The sequence below is a fragment of the Notechis scutatus genome, chromosome 3 (genome assembly GCF_049901735.1).
Source record: "Notechis scutatus isolate UNSWTSFEM ecotype Mainland chromosome 3, rNotScu1.2, whole genome shotgun sequence".
Taxonomy (NCBI): Eukaryota; Metazoa; Chordata; class Lepidosauria; order Squamata; family Elapidae; genus Notechis; species Notechis scutatus.
The window spans coordinates 75397377-75415369 of record NC_142011.1 but is presented as its reverse complement, the minus strand read 5'-3'; the positions used below and the strand labels follow the sequence as shown (position 1 = coordinate 75415369).

Genomic DNA, 17993 nt, shown 5'->3' with positions numbered 1-17993 from the left:
TCTTTGCCTTTGTTGTTGTTGTTTGTTTCCTGGCCTCAGCGTTCATTTGGCCTATTGGATAATCAGAGATATTCCTTAATTTTTTGTTACTTATTTGAAAAGAATAAATAAATAAGAAGATAGAATAAATTATTATTAATTTTTTTGAATTCAATTGGCACCTTTTGGGTTCCTCCCTCAAATAAATAAATAAATAAATAAATAAATAAATAAATAAATAAATAAATAAATAAATAAATATAATAAAAATTATAAATAATTTACATTACCTCCAAAAAAATTTTTTTTCCAAAAGGGGGACGCGGCCCAACTATAAGACAGCTGGCCTACGTTGTAGGTCGAACTCCCAGGCGTGCCAACTGCCTTTTTGTTTCAATATCATTCTTTATTCCTTTTTTGTTATTATGGCAGAGAACAATCCCAGCGGACCTTCTTTGAAGGCTAAGTCAAAGACGCACCATTTGCGCAAACGGGACAAGGACTCATCCAAAGACTCTCAGAAGGACGCCCTAAGGCGCCCTAAGGCTTTGGAGAAGGAGTTTGACAAACGGTCCAAAGACTCTCATTCTGTAACCCTTACTCTTCCCACCCCCTCTACCTCTACCCAACCCCCCCTGCCAGAACAGCCTTCTCTTTCCAGGTGCAGTTCACCCGCCCGGAGTCGCCAGGCCACTCGAGCACCTGAAGCGACATTCACACCAACCGCTGCGGGCCTATGCCCAGAAGGTCCATCCACAACCATCATTCCAGACAGTATTAGAGAATGGATGCAACTGGCTATCCGTCAAGGAATAGCGGAAGGTATCCAACAGCTATCCAGACCAAGTTCACAAATGATGGCGCCCGAGGTCGAATCTGTTTCTGGAAGATCCCTCCTCAGGCCGGAATCACAACACGGTCAGGTACCTTCCCAAATGGAGCCCCCTTTCCCAGAAGGGGAGGAGGCACAGGAAGAGGAGGAAATGGGCTTTGAACCCTTCAGGGAAGAGGAAGGGTCAGATGGGGGGTCCCTACAATACTCCGAACCCTTTTTCGAGGTAGACCCAATGGAAGGAGAGATGTCAGAGGACGAAGGCATACCTCCTGACCAACCCGTCTTTGTAGGCCTGTTTAAGCCTCATTTGTTTAAGTCCTTGCTATTTAAGGCAAAAAATATTTCGGGCCTGACTTCCCAGTCACCCTCTGATCCATCTCCAGCGACCCCGGGAGGGCCAGAAGATTCTATATTCAAACAACCGGTCGTAGAAACCGAGGTCATTCCTACTCCACCAATTTTCTCCGACTTGGTAGCGAGACAATTGGCCTCTTCGGCCCCCCCACCCCCCCCGCTCCTTCCAGTCAGGACAAGAGATTGTTTAATCTCGATACGGAATTCTCTGTCATGTTAAACACTCCCGAGGTGGACGACCCCATAGTGAGACTAGCATCATCCTCTAACCCCACTGACGCTCTGGAAGCGCTGAAGCCAGAGGACAAGCAGGCAGAGATGGCGCTACGGCGGGCGCACCAATATGATGCTTGGGCCATTCGATCTGCCACGGCCGCATCATTTTTCACTCGATCTTCCATCAGATGGCTCAGACAGTTGAAACAGCATGTCCCCCCGTCAAACACCAGGGCCCATCAGGACATTGCCAAGCTCACGGCCGCAGCGGAATTTGCGGCCGACGCTACTTTTCACTCTGTGAAATTTTCTTCTCGGGCTATCTCCTCGCACGTTACTGCCCGACGACTGCTTTGGCTTAGACACTGGCAGGCCGACATTAAGAATAAAGCTAAATTGGCCTCTGCTCCCATCTCGGGAGGCAAATTGTTTGGCCCAGCCCTGGAACCATTGTTGATGGAGAGCCGGAATAAAAAGAAATTCCTCCCATCCCTTTTTCGCAGGCAAGAGTCCAGAGGGTCCCAGTCCTTTCAGAGGGGCTCCTTTCGTACCTCCTTTCAGACACCATTCACCCCCAGATATTAGAGCTCCCCGACATTTCGGACGGCCTATCAGGACCGGGGCGACACGGGAGACAGGAACAGGAGGGGGGGCAGCTACAGGAAGCCCTTCCAGGGTGCAGGAAGTAAAGTGTCCTGGCGTCCCAGATAGGCCTTCAGCCACTTATCCCATTAGCGGTCGCCTCAAATATTTTGCCGACCAGTGGGAATCATCCACTTCTGATTCCTGGGTTAGGGACACTGTAAAATTTGGCCTCTCCCTTCAGTTTCGGTCCCCCCCTCCGGAGCACTTCATGGTTTCTCCTCTTTCCAGAGACCGTACTAAGCGTGCTCTCATAGAAGCCGCTATCAAACACCTCTCTGAAATCAAGGCCATACAGCCCGTGCCACCTTCGCAGCGAGGAGAGGGGTTTTACTCCCTCCTCTTCTTAGTTCCTAAACACTCCGGGGGTTGGAGGCCCATTTTAGACTTGAAGAGGCTCAATCGCTACATTGTCCTTCATAAGTTCAAAATGCATACACTTCAGTCCATCTTGCAGGGCACCAGGAAGGGAGACTGGCTCACCTCCATTGACCTCTCTGAGGCATACCTTCACATCCCCATTCATCCTTCGTTTTTCAAATATTTGAGATTTTGCTACAACGGCCAGCATTTTCAATACGTGGCCCTTCCCTTTGGTCTAATCTAGGCTCCGAGGACCTTCACCAAGGTGTTGGCAGCTCTAGCGGCTCACCTCAGACAGTTCCCTATCCGCATTCACTGTTACCTTGACGACATCCTCATACTATATCCCCCACCCGACATCAAGCCGAGAGGGACACTAAGACCACCCTCTCGGTGCTTTCCTTTCCCCCGAAAGGTTCAGCAGTATCCAGAAATCGATCAGGGTCATTAGACGGGCAAGAAAGGCCTCATTGCTGGACTTATCCAAATTACTTGGCAAATTAGTTTCATGCATATCTATTGTTCCCTGGGCCCGCCTACATTCCAGATCCCTCCAGTGGTTCCTCCTGCCTTATCAGCGTTCCGGAAGGAGCAATTCAGGAGTCGTGGTGAAGGTTCCTCCAAGGGTTCTCGCCTCCCTCCTCTGGTGGACCAGACCCGCTACCAACAAGGGACATCTTTTCAAGGAGCCCCAAAGGGTCACTCTCACAACAGACGCCAGCCTATCCGAATGGGGGGCCCACATGCAGTCACTTTCAGCTCAGGGAACTTGGTCAGCAACCGAGCGACGCTGCAGCATCAACTGGCTGGAGCTTCACGCAGTATACCTGGCCTTACGCGCCTTCCTCCATCAAGTGCGAAGGCGCCACGTACTAGTCCTGACAGACAACACTACAACCAAGGCCCACATCAACCGTCAAGGGGGCACTCATTCCATCCGCCTCATGAGGGAGGCCGAGCGGCTCTGTCGGTGGGCAGAGGTCAACCTCTTATCCATCAGGGCAGAACATATCTCGGGGGTCTCAAATGTCCAAGCAGACTGGTTGAGCAGGGCCACCCTGGACCAGTCAGAATGGCGCCTGCACCCCTCCCTGTTCAAGGAGGCATCAGCGATATACAGTCAACCCCTGGTGGACCTGTTCGCGTCTCCGCTCAACGCCCAGACACCGAGATTCTTCTCACGATACCCCACCAAGGGGGCAGAGAACCACGATGCCCTGCGTTGCCCCTGGCCCACGGGGCTTCTATACGCATTTCCCCCCCTCCCGTTGATTCCCAAGGTCATTGGGATCCTCGAGAGGGCGGAAGTTCTCCTGGTGGCCCCATATTGGCCCAGGAGACCATGGTTTGCAGATCTTCGCAATCTGTCAGTGGCCCCCCCGTGGAGGATTCCGCCAGACAGGGTCTCGCTGTCCCAGGGACCTCTTCAGCACCCAAATCCACAGTGGCTTCAGTTAGCCGTCTGGAGGTTGAGCGGGAGCGTCTAAGAAATGAGGGCCTGTCGGCCCAGGTCATCAATACCATCCTGGCAGCAAGACGGCCTTCGACCACCCGCATTTATAACGCAACCTGGAACATCTTTTGTAAGTGGTGCCACAAGTCCTCCATCAATCCACTCTCCCCATCAATTGCACAAATCCTGGCCTTCCTACAAGACGGGCTGGATAGGGGCCTCTCCCCCAATACCCTGAGGAGGCAAGTCGCAGCCCTATCAACTGTGGTCTCTGGCAGCTCTTCTGGCTCGCTTTCACACCACCCTCGCATCCGAGCATTCCTTAGAGGTGCCTCCAATCTGCACCCTCCAGTAATTCACAGATACCCAACTTGGGATCTTAATAAGGTTCTTATGGCGCTGACTAAACCTCCCTTTGAGCCTCTCAGGGAGGCGCCACTTCAGTTTCTCACGTTGAAAGTGGTGTTTCTTGTAGCAGTAACATCTGCTCGACGGATATCTGAAATAGCAGCTCTATCCATTAGAAAGGATCTATGTGTTTTCCACACTGATCGGGTGGTTCTACGGCCAGACCCCTCCTTTATGCCTAAGATCAACTCGGCTTTTCACAGATCACAGGAACTGGTTCTTCCTAATTTTTGTCCCAGACCTTCTCGAGAAAGGGAAAGGCAGTGGCACACTCTCGATGTCTGAAGGGCACTTCGTATCTACATCTATCGCACACAGTCTATCAGGAAGTCAGAATCTTTGTTCCTGTCATTTCAGCCAAAGACACTGGGTTGCAAAGTATCCCCGTCTACTGTTGGCCATTGGATTAGAGCTACCATATCCAAGGCCTATTTGTCTCAGGCCCTTCCTGTTCCTAGTGGGATAACCGCTCACTCTACAAGGAGTGCAGCTACTTCAGCAGCCTGGGCTACTCAGGCATCGATTCAGGATATCTGTCGAGCGGCCACCTGGGCGTCTCCGTCTCCCTTTATATGCCACTATAAGATCGATGTTTACGCTTCAGCAGAAGCATCCTTTGGCAGGCAAGTCCTTCAACAGGTGGCGAGAGAACCAGAGGAGATTCCGGACCAGACGGAGTCCCTCCCGTAGGACAGGCCATGCTTTGGTATGTCCCACTCTGGATGCTCGCAGCAGCTCTATGGAGAATGGGCGTTGGTACTTACCTGACACGCCCTTTCTCGTCGAGCTGCGTAGAGCATCCAGCCCCACCCTAATTGGTCCGTCTAGTGGGGAATCCTGTTTCGGCCAATGATGTCCATAGTTTATAGTTGAGACTTGTATAATAGTTAAGATGAGAGGATAGTTGTTGTCATCTCGTCTTCGTAAAACTGGGGAACGCTACGGAGGAGTCACGTGGAGGAGGAGGAGCGTTCCTCAATTATAGCTCAGCCTGTAAGAGTGAAGACTGGAGCACCTCCCACTCTGGATGCTCTACGCAGCTCGACGAGAAAGGGCGTGTCAGGTAAGTACCAACGCCCACTTTGTAAATAGTTGAACAGTGTTGAGGGAATTATTTGTTTAGCAGAGTAATGGCTTTCAGGAAAAAAACTGTTCTTGTGTCTAGTTGTTCTGGTGTGCAGTGCTCTATAGTGTCGTTTTGAGGGAAGGAGTTGAAACAGTTTATGTCTGGGATGTGAGGGGTCTGTAAATATTTTCACAGCCCTCTTTTTGACTCGTGCAGTATACAGGTCCTCAGTTGAAGGCAGGTGGGTAGTAATTGTTTTTTCTGCAGTCCTAATTATCCTCTGAAGTCTGTGTCTGTCCTGTTGGGTTGCAGGACCAAACCAGACAGTTATAGAGATGCAGATGATAGACTCAATAATTCCTCTGTAGAACTGGATCAGCAGCTCCTTGGGCAGTTTGAGCTTTCTGCGTTGGCGCAGAAAGAACATTCTTTGTTGTGCTTTTTTGATGATGTTTTTGATTTAATTATGTTTTTGATTTAATTATGTATGAAAACATTTCTTACATAAATAGTATTTGAAAGCAGATTTTTGCAAAGCTTGTTGGCACTCCTGAAAGCAATACAGTGGCCATATCCTTTGAAAGACTGACACAACTGCTTTGAAAGTGATTTCCATGTACATACACAAAAATATTTTACTAGTATCTCTAGGCACATATGGCTGATGACAGCCTATAAAGCAGTTATATTTGGAGGAATGATGATTTGTGCTAACATGTTTCAGTGCTTTTCACAGCTCTAATCTTCATATTGTCCATTCTTTTTTTGCGTTATTTTATATCCATTCCATAATGTTAATATAAATGATATAAAAGTATATAATCTGTTTTCATTTTTAATAAACTTTGCTGCATATTGTATTTGTTGTACCAATTACATTTCATAATACTATAATAGTGTTTTGTTCTCAATATATAGATATTATTGTTTATAAATACTTGAACGTGACTGCTGTTAAAATGCCACAGCAAAACAATGATTGCTCACATTTGGAATCTGTTGGTGAGATAACCAAAGAAGATTTGATACACAAATCTCATGTGAGTTTCAGTTTAGTAATCTTTTTGTTGTATTCATCTTTGCTTCATTCTTAAATTCTCATCTTGTCATTTAACTAAAGTCAATGTATGTTAATTGTTAAAGTGTTATTAAATTAATGTTTAAGAAGTCATTAAGTTTTACTTAATTTATTAAGTGGAGAGTGTAGATATTATGTATTTATTGCCTAGATGTAATAATATACATTAAGAAAATATTTTGAATGTCATATTTTAGTAACATAGTTTTTATATGCCACTAGTTGAAAAATCAAAATAAGCATCTACTTTAAAATAATAGTTTTCTTAAGTTGTTATGTAATAAATATTTAGTATTTCTAGTAATAACAATAGAGTTTTTCTTCTTTGTTCCATATGAGCTAATTTTATTAACTAACTGCCTGATTCCTTGTTTTTAATAGGGGAGTTGTCAAGACTGCAAAGTAAAAGGACCAAATCTGTGGGCATGCTTAGAGGTAAGCAGAATTAACGTACAGGTAGTCCTCAGTTTGCAACAGTTCATTTAGTGACTGTTCAAAGTGACTTATAACTGTTTTTCATACTTGCGACATTTGTAGCAGCCCCATGATCACATGATCAAAGTTCAGATTCTTGCCAACTGATTCATACTTATGACCTTTGCTATGTCCTAAGGTCATGTGATCACCTTTTGCAGTCTTTTGATAAGCAAAATCAATGGGGAAGCCAAATTCACTTAACAACCTTGTTACTAACTTATCAACTGAAATGATTCACTTAACAACTGTGGCAAGAAAGGTCATAAAATAGGGCAAAACTCACTTAACAAATGTCTCACTTAACAACGTAAATTTTTGGCTCAATTGTGGTCTTAAGTCAAGGACTACCTGTATATAATATGCAATAACTAAGAATTTCTCTTTCTGAAAGTGCAACTTTGCCAGGCATTAACTCTGCAATCATTTATTCATGTATGACTTTTATTGATCTCTAGTCAGAACTAAGATTACTTGAAATTTCTGGGTGGTGTGATTGTATGCAAATTATGTATTGTTTCCTTAATGAAGGCTACATTTCAGATCCATTTTTGAGCTCTGCTTAGCATTTGCAAAGTTGGCAATCAAATCTAGTGCTCTAACGGTCAAACCACAGTAGATTTTAATTTCATCTGAAACTTACAGGTCAACATTCCATTTTTATTGGAAATGTAGGGTAAAATATATGTTAAGTTTCTATTATGTTGTTCCAGAGAATATTTTTAAGATGATTTAACAAAGCCATATATTTTTGTAAAGTCTCTTTTGTTGAAAAAATAGTTCCCTACATAAATGGAATGGCATATGAAAAACATTTTTAACATATGCCTGTGTATTTTTACTGAAAAGTCACTTTATATTTTAACTCAATTGTGTTAATCAGAAGAATTTAGTGTAACATACATATAAACTGCTTTATAATAATTCAACATTACTGTAAGAATTTGTATCAATTCAAATAAATTGATGTATTTCATTCTTTATGTTTTTGTTAGCTATTCAGTTGCATAACAGCTTTCTAGGGAGATACAATATTCGTGTTTATAAACATAGACATTCTATGTTATCATAGTCATTTATCTTTAGTCAGATAATGAATTGCAGTCGAAAAGCATTGATAGATGTTAAAGTTCATTATATAGTATTAGGAATTTTTTTTAATGATATATATTTTGGTTAAGTACTATAGGGTTACCGCTAAAGTTTGGCCATAAAAGAATAATTGCTGTTTAGGTTGCTTTAGAAGTTGAATTTATAATAAATATGCATCTTATATGATTTAAGTGATCATTGAAAAAATAATAGCTCTAAAGGATTAACTGCATATGCTATCCTTTTTAATATATAACTTTATTAAAATGCTTTTAAAAAGATTAAAAAGTAATATAAAATAAGTAGAAAAGGAAAAGAAAAAAACAGAAAACTAAAATGCAGGAAACGGGAGAAAAAGATGCAAAGAAGTGAACCACATGGTCATAAGTGTGACCTAACAATAAAATAAACATTTGGATTGTTTATTACAAAGGAAAAAATTAATTTGTAGGTTTTACATTTTTAATTCAGCTTCTAAAATAAGTACAAATCCTTTTAGCAGAATATAAGTTCCTTTATATAGTGGTTAAAGGGAATATCATTTCACTTCTGGTTTTGTACTTTTAATAGTGTTAGGATGGTTAATTATTTAGGCAAGCCTAAATAGAAAATGCTTTGCTGTTAATTAATTAAAATGGTCTCCAAAAGGTTGCATAACAGATTTGTTAATATTAAGTATGACCATTTTGGTCCATTCCATAAATCTTTTCCAACAATCCTATTCATCATGCCTCTTCAGAGGCTTTCTTTGGCACTGTCATTGTTCTATTTTTAAGGTGATTCTAGTAGCTGTTTGCTAAGAAAGCAAACTGCTCAATTTTTCTAAGAAGCAGTGGGTTTAATTGTTTATTATTGTAGTGGATTGCATCTTGTTAATGTTTACTTTGTTTGCTTTAACAGAATAGATGCTCCTATGTTGGTTGTGGGGAGTCCCATATAGATCATAGCACCATACATTCAGAGGTATGTTTGCATATTCTTTTGACAGTTTACACCAGGGTGTCCAACCTTGGCAACTTTAAGACTTGTGGACTTCAACTCCCAGAATTCCTCAGCCAGCCCAGCTGGCTGAGGAATTCTGGGAGTTGAAGTCCACAAGTCTTAAAGTTGCCAAGGTTGGACACCCCTGGTTTACACAGTCTTCACAGTTCAAATTTTCTTGGTGCTGTGTGCTCACATATGACATTCTGTCCTGCTACATTTCTCTAATAATAATTTATTAATATGCATGATTAACATAAATTTGAATAGCTTTATGTCAGAATCCCAGAATAATTCAATTTCATGTATAATTTATTCAGTATATCTATATCCTGTTTTTCTGAGAGGAATTCAGTGACCAAAAAAATGAAAACAAGCATATAAAACATATTAAAATATTAACCAACTAAGGAAATGAAGGCAAGTTAAAATTCTGAATTACTTAACTGTTCAAGAAAGGTTAGTTAATTCCATAGTCATATAAATTGATACTGATAATAGTGTTTATTTTGAACAATTGTGTGTGAATAATATATATTTGGAACAGGTAAAATAATCTTTGTAAGCTGCTTTTAAGCATTAAACTATTTGTCTTGTGTATTGTTTGCCAATATTTTGATGCTTTTGTTAGTAATTTGATAACTTAAGTAAATAGCTACTAGTGTTTACAGTATGCAATGAAGTAAAATGCTTTTGTTTGATAAATTTTTGTGAAAATTACAACATGTTATGATTGAACTTGTAATTCCCAAAATATTTCTGCTAAAGGGGGCTTTATGTAGAAACTTGATATTGGAAGAAAAATGATTACAAAACACCATTTCAATTCCAAACCAGTCAAACTGCATTCTTTTGCAGTCCTTAAGAGTCTTGAAGCAAGGGAAACACGCTCTAAATAACACTAAACTGGACAAGAAATGCACTGTTCCATGGGAAGTATACTAATAATTGTACAGGGTCAGGAGATTTGCTGCTTTTATTCTGTTTAGTATGGCATTACCTTGAAACTGTTGACCTTTTAGTGCATGTGGACTTAACCATCTCCTTCATCTTCCTTGTGCATGATTGCTAAAGACTATAAAGTACAAATTATCAGTTGATGGGTGGGTAAATGTATGAGTCAATATGTGAGATGCTATACTAGAAACAGGGAATCCCAGATTTTAGTTGTCTCTTAAGCAAATTGGCTAATTCACGATCACTCATTCTCTCTTAGACTCTAGATTGGGAAGTTAAAAAAAATGTATACCAAACAGCTTTGTACCATTGTACGGACAATTAGAGTCTATAATGATCAATAAAGAGATGTTCAAGCTGAAGTGGATTGATTTAGACTATGCATGAATGTGTGTACAGTGTATGTACAGTGTGTGTGTGTGTGTGTTGCACTTAATCTTCATATTGATTATAATATATAATTTAGTAATATTTTGTTTTCTAGGAAACAAAGCACTGTTTAACAGTTAATCTTACAACACTTCGTGTCTGGTGTTATGCATGCAGCAAAGAAGTATTTCTGGATAGAAAGCTAAGAACTCATTCTTCCTTACAAAATGTACGGTTATCTTCCCCTGGTCCAGAGCATATCATACAGGTAATCTGGCATACATTCTACTAGGATTTTATAGAGAGATAGCATTTCTTGCTGTTCCTGTTGGTATTTGTAATGTTGTAACTAAAAAGGGGAAAATTTATTCCTCTGTCTGATAGCATGAAGAAAAATATTTTAAAAGAAGCTTTAATATGAGAAATGTATGCCTTTATAAAAGAATTGTACTTAAAAATATTACAATATAAACATGAACAAAATATAACTGTTTTTGTAATCCTAAGTGATTTCCTTGAAAACCAAAATGTATATCAGTATTTATAGATGAGACTGTAATATATTTATTTTTGTATGTCATATTTGTGTTGTGGATTTGAACAAACAGCCCCTTGCCAAGGATTTTGTTGGCGAGTATTAAAAAATTAAATTAATTTTTATTTACATTAATTCTTTAAATATTAAATACTAAGTTACCTGCAGATTGACAAGAGAGAAATATCTCATTTAGATATATATATGTAGAAATATGCTTAAAAGTAATAAAATATTTTACTGCATTTTTGTAGCATACACATCTCAGTTCTTTTGTGAATAGACTGAATAGACTATTTATGCGCACAATAGTTGTTTACACTATGAGCCGTCTGATGACAGAACTATAAAATATCCCAAAGCTATATCAAAGCTATTGTTATATCAAAGTTATTGTGTCATTAATTTGTAATATGCAGGTATTCTGTAAAGCAGATGAAACCATTTCTATTGCCAGACAGTATGTTGTGGCAGATTTATGTTCCTATAGGAGAGGTTTTTTTAACTGAGTTACATTATTCAATAATGAAATATTATGATATGTATATATCAGTAGACTTTTGGCTTTGTACGGGAAGAAAACATATATTGGAAATTGATACAAATAATTTCATAGGCTCATTAGAAAAAAATAAAAATAAAATAAAGTCATAATCTTCATGAAGAATGCTGCTTAGAATTTTGCTTTTTTTAAATCTTCCATTAAGGATATTAAGTTACCCAGCATCCCTACACTGAAAATTCCTTTAATTGCAACATTTGATGACCTAGATGTACAAATTGACGAAGAAGATGAATTAAAGGCTAGAGGTAATAAAGTAGTGTAATTCACATGAATAAATTATTAATATGATAATTGCAATTGATTAATTTTTAAGGCTAAAACTGTTCTTTTGCTAGGATGTGCTTGGTTTCTCATGGGTGAACATTTTTTTACTTATTGGAACTTAACCTAAAAATGGGAATGCAGTTGGATGGTGAATGTCACACATTGTCATATTTGCAGATTTCTGTATGATAGCAATATAGTAACATTGTTTTCAGGGTAAAGGTACTCAGAAATTTTTTAAATACTACAAAAAGCTGCTTCTAAATTTCTACAGAATGAAGGCTTATTTATATCCTGTACACACTATAACTTTTTTTCATTGGCTTGCAGGTTTGACAGGCTTGAGAAATATTGGAAACACCTGTTACATGAATGCAGCTTTACAAGCACTTTCAAACTGGTAAAAAAAGGAATATAAAACTGTTTGCGTTTTCCTTTACTTTAGCCAGAAATTTCAATAATTTCTGGGGAAAAGATAAAAAATAAATAATTAGCCATGTAAGAGAATTCCTTATTGATGAGATTGGAAGCATATACATTTAATAAATGAATAAATAAATTTTAATCTATATTAAAAGCTCCTAGCTATACATTTTCCAGTTTCTGAAGAGTTCCATAAACAGGAAACAAAATTTTTGGAAAGAATTTTCTCCATGGAAATTTGGATATAATTTTCTCCTTGGATAAATAAAAGAATCTGAAATTTATTTTGATATAATACTAAAGTTCTGCCTCAGCAGATGTTCAATAATGAACTATACTGATTTCATTAATCCAGTATATTTCAGATGCCAATTCTGTAAGGTTGATTGTTACTTATTTTTTAGAGAAACAGGAGTGAAGACAGAAAAAAAGGGAAATTGGAGAAAAAGTAAATAAGATTCACAAACTACAAATTGCACAAAGAATTTGCATTTAAAAATTTTAAAAAAATTACAAGTCATATTTGAATGGAACAAACAGAATCATACAATAGTTTAACATTTGAACATTTTATACTAGAATCATTTCAGAAATTGGTCGTTGAAAAGATAAAGTCAAAATAATAAACAAGAATTTGGAACTAATCTGAAGCAGTAAATGTTAAAGTCTAGTGTTTTAAAATCTTACATTGGGAAAAAACCAACTTTAAATATGGCGGAAGACCATGTGAAGAGTTATAATCCATGAATTATTTCCAAATTTAAGTTATTAAACTTTTTAGATATTATTTTTTTGGACATTAATGCATATTCCCAAAACTTAATCTACCAGTTAGCTGGTGAAGGGATTGAATATAATTTCTAGTAGAAATTGTACAGTAGTCTAGCAGTGATTATTATATATATATATATAGCCAACTGAATATACATTGTGAGAATATAAGGCTTAATAGAAAAACAACTGGTAAAAAAGGAAAGTATATTTTAAAATACATCTTTGTAAAGTTGCATCAGATGTTGGAAGAATGATCCAACCTGATTGTGCAATACTTTTTAAAATATGAATTATTCATTTTAGCAGCCAGGGTTGAATTATTATACTACTAAAAACAAATTTATTCTAATATTCTGCAATATTCAGAGTAAATTTAATATTTACCTTCTTTTGATATTCCCATATATTACACATCAGTTATCCTGCTTAAATTATCCATCTCTTTAATTCCGCAGTCTTTGACTTGTTTAGTTCCTGAATCACATTCCAATAACAATTTATATATATGATCCAACTGATATTTGCTTAAGTATTGACTGTTGAAATGGTTATTTTGTAATCGATTATGACATACAAGATTTACTCTGAGCGTGCTGAAAAAATGTGGGAGGATTCAGCAATATTATTGACTACATTGAATATTTAATGCTTTTTTTAATTGTAAAGAATTCATAGACTTAAAAAAAACATGGATATATGTAACATTCCTTCAAAGTATTAGTTTGTGCTTGTTTTTTTTTCTTATCAGCCCCCCATTGACACAGTTTTTCCTTGACTGTGGGAGTTTAGCTCGGACCGATAAAAAACCAGCCATTTGCAGAAGTTATTACAAACTTATAACAGAACTTTGGCATAAAAGCAGGTATGGTATTACTTTCATTGTGATAATTTGTTTTCATAAATTAATCTGATATATAATATTGTTTTAGATGAGATGCATTCCAAATAATGGACTACATACAATCTTACATATTTCTGTTCATACAATGGATTTTGTCTATTTTATTCCTCAAATTCCATGATGTACCACCAACATCTAATCTGGAGGGTTGGAGTGTCATTTGAAACAACCTGAGTATATCAGAGATGGGGTGGGGGAAGATTTCCACATGTGGAAAATAACCTTCCACTTCACAATTCTATACGGTAGAAGGGAACACGCCATTAGGGAATGCTTGTTAATAGTACATGAACTAGAATTCTGGTTTGTAATTATGCAGTTATTACTATAGCTGCCTACTCCTTTTCTTAGGTTTAACCATAATAAACACTTTGATTTAATAAATAGCATTTTAAGCAAAAAGCAGCATCTAGTTCTGACTACTCACCAGAGGAACCATATCCATCCTTAGAGTAGATTCTGTATATATTTACATAGAAATAAATCCTGTTAGATTATGTATGATTTTGATATATTAAGACAGTAAAATTAAGAATTTCCTAGCTTTAATATTCCTGATTTGCTAAACTGAACATTGTTGCACTGATGTACTCCATTCAGTTTGAGAACGTGTAAACAAAATTAAATGTTTTTTGTTTCAGGCCTGGAGCTGTGGTCCCCACAAATTTGTTTCAAGGAATTAAAGCAGTTAATCCAACATTTCGAGGCTATTCACAACAAGTAAGCCTTTTCTATTTTTACACCACTAAAAATTATTGTTGCTAAACAGTTGCAAGATTCAAAGAAATAAAAACACAAGTAAAATATATATGCACAAAAAAGATACTCGGAGTAGTTATAATATAGTGAAACAGAAAGAATGGTTGTTTCTGGCAAACTGCTGGACTTTTTTGTGTATTTCTCCTTTATTCAATTAAGTTGATTAATTCAGACTTTATACCTACACTATGATGTAATATAAACACCTTACAATAGAAAGCTTAATTCTTTTCTATGCAGGGAATACTAGGAAGAGATCTAGAACTATAATTAAAAAAAAATTAAATGACATTCATTTCAGTCTTCAAAATGCCTATTAATATAACATTTAGATTTTATTATAGTGATAGACCTAGCATAAAGGAAATAGGCTTTGGGGATGTGGCTTTTCTTTTTCCCCATCTTCTGATGGCCAAGGGCCCTTTTGTATAAAATGGGCTCTGACATGAGGAACGAAAGCTAAAAAAAAATCAGCCAGGAGAAAAAAGTCAGACATTGTTCTGTCTGATGCTTTCATGCAATAGTGCAAGCTATCTAGAAAATAGACATTCCAGGGAGATTCTATGAACAAGAGGAGCTACAGAAAGAAATCCCATTCCATCTCTTCCCTGCATTCTCCTCTAAATCCAACGCTATACTTTTACAGAACACATTATAAAATGGAAGTAACTAAAAGCAGTACAGTATGTTACACCTATATCATGCTTCATATATATTTACTCTTAACTAATTAGCATTTTTAAATCTATCACATTAGATGTGTAATTTAAACCATGTACTTACCTGTTTTAAATTTTAGGATGCCCAGGAATTTCTACGTTGTTTAATGGATTTGCTTCATGAAGAGTTAAAAGAAACTGTTATTACAGTAGAGGATAGTAACACAACAAATGTTGAAGAGAGAATGGAAGAAGAAAAATGCCAATCAAATGCAGATTTTCAGTCATGTGTTAACAATGATAAGTTAGAAAATGATCCTTGGTCAAAACCTGTGACCGATGACCCGGCAGAAAATGCAATGTTAATTGAGGAGGATGAAAATACATCTAAAGATTATAGAAAAGAGAGATCCTTGTGTACCAAAATGAATAGAACAAATTCTATGGACGACACAGAAAAAGATATAAACAGTTTCCGTGAAACAGTTGAACTTTTGAATAATCAGGAAACAGTGAAGGTACAAATACACAGCAGATATTCAGGTGATTATATGAATATTATTTGAAAGTGATTAAAAGGCATACATGCATAACATTAGCTTGGGTTACATAGTGATGTCATGCTGATGGAACTAATTCCTAATTTCCTTTGTCTTCTGTTATGTGTACTCTTGAGGCTTGGGGGACAATCTCAGGTAGAGGTTAGGGAATGTTCAAAAGAACAACATAAATTTCTATTTCATGAACTTGCCTAAGATTTGCTTTCTCTGTTATGTGTTTTCCAAGCTTATGCAGCATCCTTTCTACTTTAAAATATGTTGACTACTACTGTGCCGTACTCTTAACATATGCATACATGTATGCATGCAAATGCACATGCACATACTTTTCATAGCAGAACCCATTTTTATTTTATTAAAAAATAGTGGAAATGAAAAGTTTCCATCATTTCCATTTTTAATCCTACCAGCTTCCTCAAACAATCCAAATCTGTTTTTTATTTGGCCAGTTTGCTGCCAAAGTTTGGGGTGTGAATTTAGGCCTGTGATGGCGAACCTATGCCACGTGTGCTGGAAATGGCACACAGAGCCATTTCTCTGGACACGCCAGCTGTCACCTGTTGCTTTTCTAGGTTCCAGCATGCACACACCAGGAAGCTAAGCTTCCTGTTTCCGGCACTCCCGCGCGTGTGTGTCAGGAGCTGCTCTTCTGGTTTCCGGCGCATGCGCACGCGCTACCATTTCGGCACTCAGTGCCAAAAAGGTTAGCCACCACTTTAGGCTATTTTCAGTCAGTTTGGAATACCTTTTGAAGAGTGGAAAATGGAAAGTTTAAGATGCTTCAACTAGTATAATTCCCCAACTGGCATGAAAATTCTGGGAGTTGAAGTCCACGTATCTTAAAGTTGCCAAAGTTGAGAGATTTGGTCTGTAGTCTACAGCTAGTCAGGGAAATGACCCCTGACTCAAGGGAAGTTGTCTTCTGTTGTATTAACAGCTTTAAGATTTTGTGTAATTGCCAGCTCTTTTTCCAATCCACATAAAAGTAAGGCAAGCATTCACAATTTATCTAGGGATTAAGCATTAGACTTGTAACTTCTGTTTATCTTGCTTGCCCTTTGGGAGTTGCATCATTTTACTAGGTTTGTCAAAGCACTGTTTAAATATAGTGCTATTTTCCAACATCACAGTCTTTTATTTTGCAGAGTTTTCAAACTTCTAGTGAGGTTCATTAAAAAAAATTCTTTTCTGATTTATTGCATTGTATTGAGCTGAAATAATTTTCTGATTTATTACATTGAATTTAATTGAAATAATTTTGTACATTTGTAAATTTATCTCCTGTTCCAAAGCTAACATTCAAGTGAGATTATCTGCTAGTATTCTAAGATGAAGTATACCCACTTCTGAGTCAAGTTAAATTCCTAGTGATTACATGGACAGCTTCTGTGTATATTCTTTGGTTTGCCATTGCTTTCTTCTGATTTTGTTTTAAATATCTCCAAATACTAGTTGGGCCTTGGTTAGCTTTTTCAACATCAAATAAGATAGATAAATCCCATCTAAAGCTTACTTGGCACAATGTATGCTAAATTAGCCTTGCAAATATTTTATGCTACTTTAGCTGCTAATAAATTGAGTAGTGGCTGCTTCTTTCTCCAAACCTGGCTGCATTGCCACTGACATTACTTTTGAGATTCTGTCTCAAAGAATCTATCCCTCCATGTCCTTTAGACCAGGCCTATCAAACTGGTGGCTCATGGGGCGGATATGGCCTGCACCTCCCCCCAGTTGTGGCTCCAGGCACGCTGGCAGAGCCAAGTCTTCAGGCCCTTATGGAAGGTCAAGAGGGTCAGTGCAGATCTCACCTCTGTGGATGTGATGTTCCAAAGGGCAGTGGCCATGGCAGAGAGAACTTTTCTCCTTGACCCCCCCTCCCACTGGAATTCCCTGACTGATTGAGCCCATAGCATGCTCTCTCTGCTGGCATTGGTGGGGTAGATAGATCCCATTGGGGTGAGATGGTATAAGTTCTCACCCTTTGGGGTGAGATGGACATGAATTATAATGAATGAGTAAAACAATGTTAGCTGCCTGCTCTCCCAAAATTCATGTAGAAATTACTGTTCATTAGCCCTGGACAGTTCAAATAATATTTTGTAATTATTTCTTTTTTTTTGCTCTTTTAGTTCCAACTGCGCCTTCCTCTAAAAAGAAGAAAAGCAAAAAATACCGAAGTGTTATATCAGACATATTTGATGGTTCTATTTTAAGTTCCGTACAATGTCTCACATGTGATCGGGTAAGTTTTACAGTGCTTATACAAAATTTCTCACTTTCTGTGTG

The 17993-nt window shown here is 37.9% G+C and overlaps 2 protein-coding genes across 5 annotated transcripts in view; both read left to right on the top strand.

Moving 5' to 3' along the window:
• Positions 1-17993, top strand: part of USP33 (ubiquitin specific peptidase 33) — a 43024-nt gene that overhangs the window by 9497 nt on the left and 15534 nt on the right. For all 4 annotated transcript variants that reach the window (XM_087960499.1, XM_026679320.2, XM_087960498.1 and 1 more), the window contains exons 2-11: positions 6235-6356; positions 6776-6829; positions 8861-8923; positions 10383-10535; positions 11510-11612; positions 11962-12031; positions 13577-13690; positions 14371-14449; positions 15288-15690; positions 17837-17949. In XM_087960499.1, the coding sequence (XP_087816625.1) occupies positions 6235-6356; positions 6776-6829; positions 8861-8923; positions 10383-10535; positions 11510-11612; positions 11962-12031; positions 13577-13690; positions 14371-14449; positions 15288-15690; positions 17837-17949 (1274 nt within the window). The remainder of the gene's footprint in view (positions 1-6234; positions 6357-6775; positions 6830-8860; positions 8924-10382; positions 10536-11509; positions 11613-11961; positions 12032-13576; positions 13691-14370; positions 14450-15287; positions 15691-17836; positions 17950-17993) is intronic.
• LOC113419749 (uncharacterized) lies at positions 3462-4643 on the top strand. Its single transcript, XM_087958983.1, has one exon. It carries the CDS (start codon positions 3462-3464, stop codon positions 4533-4535), a length of 1074 nt encoding a protein of 357 aa, XP_087815109.1. The 3' UTR covers positions 4536-4643.